At 35.8% G+C, this 3,119-nt stretch overlaps 1 protein-coding gene across 1 annotated transcript in view; it reads right to left on the bottom strand.

Moving 5' to 3' along the window:
- Nucleotides 1-959: 959 nt before the first annotated feature.
- LOC125038693 (potassium voltage-gated channel unc-103-like) overlaps nucleotides 960-3,119 on the bottom strand; it is a 102,725-nt gene continuing 100,565 nt past the window's right edge. The window contains exon 20 of the mRNA XM_047632258.1: nucleotides 960-2,934. Coding sequence (XP_047488214.1) covers nucleotides 2,857-2,934 — 78 coding nt within the window. The 3' untranslated portion in view covers nucleotides 960-2,856. The remainder of the gene's footprint in view (nucleotides 2,935-3,119) is intronic.

The raw sequence follows: 3,119 nt of genomic DNA, 5'->3' as shown, positions 1-3,119 counted from the left end.
TCAGGAAAAGGAACAAACCAGGAAAATAAAAAACAGGAAAAAAGGGAACTAGAACAATGAAAACAAGAAGAAAGTGACCAGCAAAATGAGAACACAAAAAAAGAAAAAAAGAGAAAAAAAAAAAGAAAGAAAAAAAAAAAACTAGAAGGGGGGAAAGGAGGAACCAGGAACAAGAAGGAATGAAAGAATCTAAAAGAAAGAGAGAAGGAAATGGGAAAATACATGCTTTTCATGACTGCAATTTTATTGAGGAAAATCTAAGGAAGGAAAAATGAAAGGCAGGGAGACATGAATAACATATGATGAAAATGAATGAAGAAGGTTGAGAGTAAATAGGAAAAGGGAAAAAAAAACAATAAATCAAAAAGAAAAAGAGAGAAAAAAAAGAAAAGAGAAAGAAAGCATGGGAGCAAAACTACCAAGATTCAAAGGAATGGGATTTTGAGAGAGAGAGAGAGAAAATTAAATGAAAAGGGATAAAAGGAGGAGCAGGAGGATATGGAATAGGAGGAGGAGGATATGGAATAGGAGGAGAAGGAGATGGAAAAGGAGGAAAAGGAATAGGAGGAGGAGAAGCAAAGGCCCTACAGAACGCGGGGAGACTGAAGGCACAGGTACAATCCCGACACTGGGCTCAAGGGCGTCTGCTCCACCTTTTCACTGGGAACTTCACGCTGTGTTTTCTTAGTAAAAATGTGCTATTGATCGGTAACTTTGAACTTTATAAAAAGCTATCTTGAAATATCTTTTGTTAAGGTACAATGTCCAGATCAACACACATCTATTTTAATAATCTTTTAAGACTTCATTTTGACTGGTCGTTGGATCTGACATCCCTTCACCAATCATAATAAAATGTCTTTATTTTCTTATCTAACCATAATCATCTGCTCAAATAGCTGGATCAGACTAATCTTCCAGTGGGAATTGGAACAAAGTGCTACAAGAACTTCTGAGTATATTGGTAGCAGATATTATTTATTTTCTAGTCATCACATGAAACACAAGTTTCATGTGACATCCTGGCCAAAATATGAATGGACAATTTTCACACAATAACCAAAATGTAACACAAACAGGGCCTTGCTGGGCAGATGCAAGCTCTCAAAATAAGTTGCACTATATAGGTCATCATAAGATAGTGTTCTCCCAGAATCTAACAAATGAGTATCTACAGCATCATCCCAACACTTTATCGATGAGGATCACAAACTATCACAATCGAGGACTGGCATCATCTTGAAACTAATCTATTCACAACCACTTCAATCCTCGCCTCCTATGAATGTCAGATTTGTGGAGTCACCGTTAAACCTTGCACTGCATGGATTTTGTTACACACTGCATTCCAAAATTTTCTTTTTTTGTTTAGGCTAATGTTACAATATGAGTCCATTAGCTCCAGAGTCTTTGTGAAGTGACTCATCATTATCTTCCTCCAACGTGGTGTTTCAGACAATAGCTTTTCTTCATAATAAACCCTATCAGACTGTGATGACACAAGGGGTAAAAACCTCCTCCTCTCATGCTACCTCTTCTGTTACGAAGTGACTCAACATCCAAAGGGATGCCTAAGTATTACTGAGATCCTATTAATTTCAAATTAATCTTCATATCTACAAATTACAAATACCTAAATATTACAAGAAAAAGAGTTACAGAAGCTTACTGTATAATAAACATATTATTCACTGAGTAATGAGAGACATATGCAAGAAATTAAGGAAACTCCTGAGCTCTTGTATAATATGACCTCAAGATTTAGTCAGACGTTTGGATCTTATCAGTATTTACTTTTACTCATTTCTAACAAAGCTGCTGGTTTATACAGCCATTTCTCTAAACTTGTCTGGATGTCAACTATATCTCAAACACTGACTAAACCTTAATGTCACTGTCTTAACAAGTAACTTTATCTCGAGGCTATATGCTCTCTACTCTTCAAATAAGAGGCATCACAGAAAACCTTAATCTTAGAAATTAATTACCATCATTCCCTGGACGTTGCAGTATTACCGCGTCGGAAACATATGATATACGGCCACTGTTGGGTGCACCAATTTTTTTTTTTTACTTTGGATTTGCACACCGTCTAACTCTGAAACTATATTTTTCATTCTTTCTAAAATGGTGGTTTCCCATATGTAAATGTAAATTACTGGCATTTTGTTGGTTTAGGAACGCCTTTAACTGCACTGTAGGGCTATAGACTTAATATTATTTAGAATAATATCAGAAATAAGTTGGGTCACCTATAACTTCATGTCATTCTGGCCAGTAACACCATCCCCCCCATTTAAAAATATTTATATTTTCATTGTCAATGTTTCACTCTTTTCTCTTTAAGGTATTTCTCACTCACTACTTTCTCAAACATTTTCTACTAGTTTGCAATATATCATATCTTTCACATATTTGTAATAGCGGAGATCATGGACTTCACTGAACTTTCCTCGAAACTCATGCTTTATGAAGAAACGTTTTTGGCTCTGCTTAACAGAAGGTATATTTGCAACATTCATTTTTTTCTCTTCTTCTGTTTGGTTCTCATTTGCAGGTCCATTTTGTTTGATTTTCTCTCTTTGTTTTTTTCATTCCATTGGCTTATTTTCTCCACATACTCTGCACTCTAAATTCCAGACAGAATGACCAATGGAGGTAAAGAGAAGAAAAAAAAAGAGAGAGAAAGAGAGGAAAAAAAGAGAAAACAGAAGTCTGCTGTTGATTCCTTGTGTTGCATTTTAGAAAGACTGAAGAGTCTGAGAGAGAGAGAGAGAGAGAGAAAATTGACTTGGCTAAAGGTCAGATCTATCCATACTTCCGGTCTATGGTCTTTCGGGTGCGATTGGGATACCTCTAAACATCCGATTCAGTCTTTGGGGTGTCTGGGAGCTGGACTTTGCTGGTTCCAGGGCTGGCCTCTCGGGATCGCTCCTGGAATGATAGGAATAATGTAATACACAAGAGATTTTGCAATAACTGGTTCTGTAGATATGTATATTATTTTATTTGAGAGATATTGTCCACCCACAAGATTCAGAAAATTTAGCAAATAATGGTGTTAAACATTATATTTCCTTCTTTTTTTTTTTTTTTAACCTAAAAACTGTACCTACATT

Source organism: Penaeus chinensis, chromosome 25 (genome assembly GCF_019202785.1).
Source record: "Penaeus chinensis breed Huanghai No. 1 chromosome 25, ASM1920278v2, whole genome shotgun sequence".
In the NCBI taxonomy this organism is placed as follows: Eukaryota; Metazoa; Arthropoda; class Malacostraca; order Decapoda; family Penaeidae; genus Penaeus; species Penaeus chinensis.
Note: the sequence above shows the minus strand (reverse complement) of the source record. Positions and strands in the feature narration are given on the sequence as shown.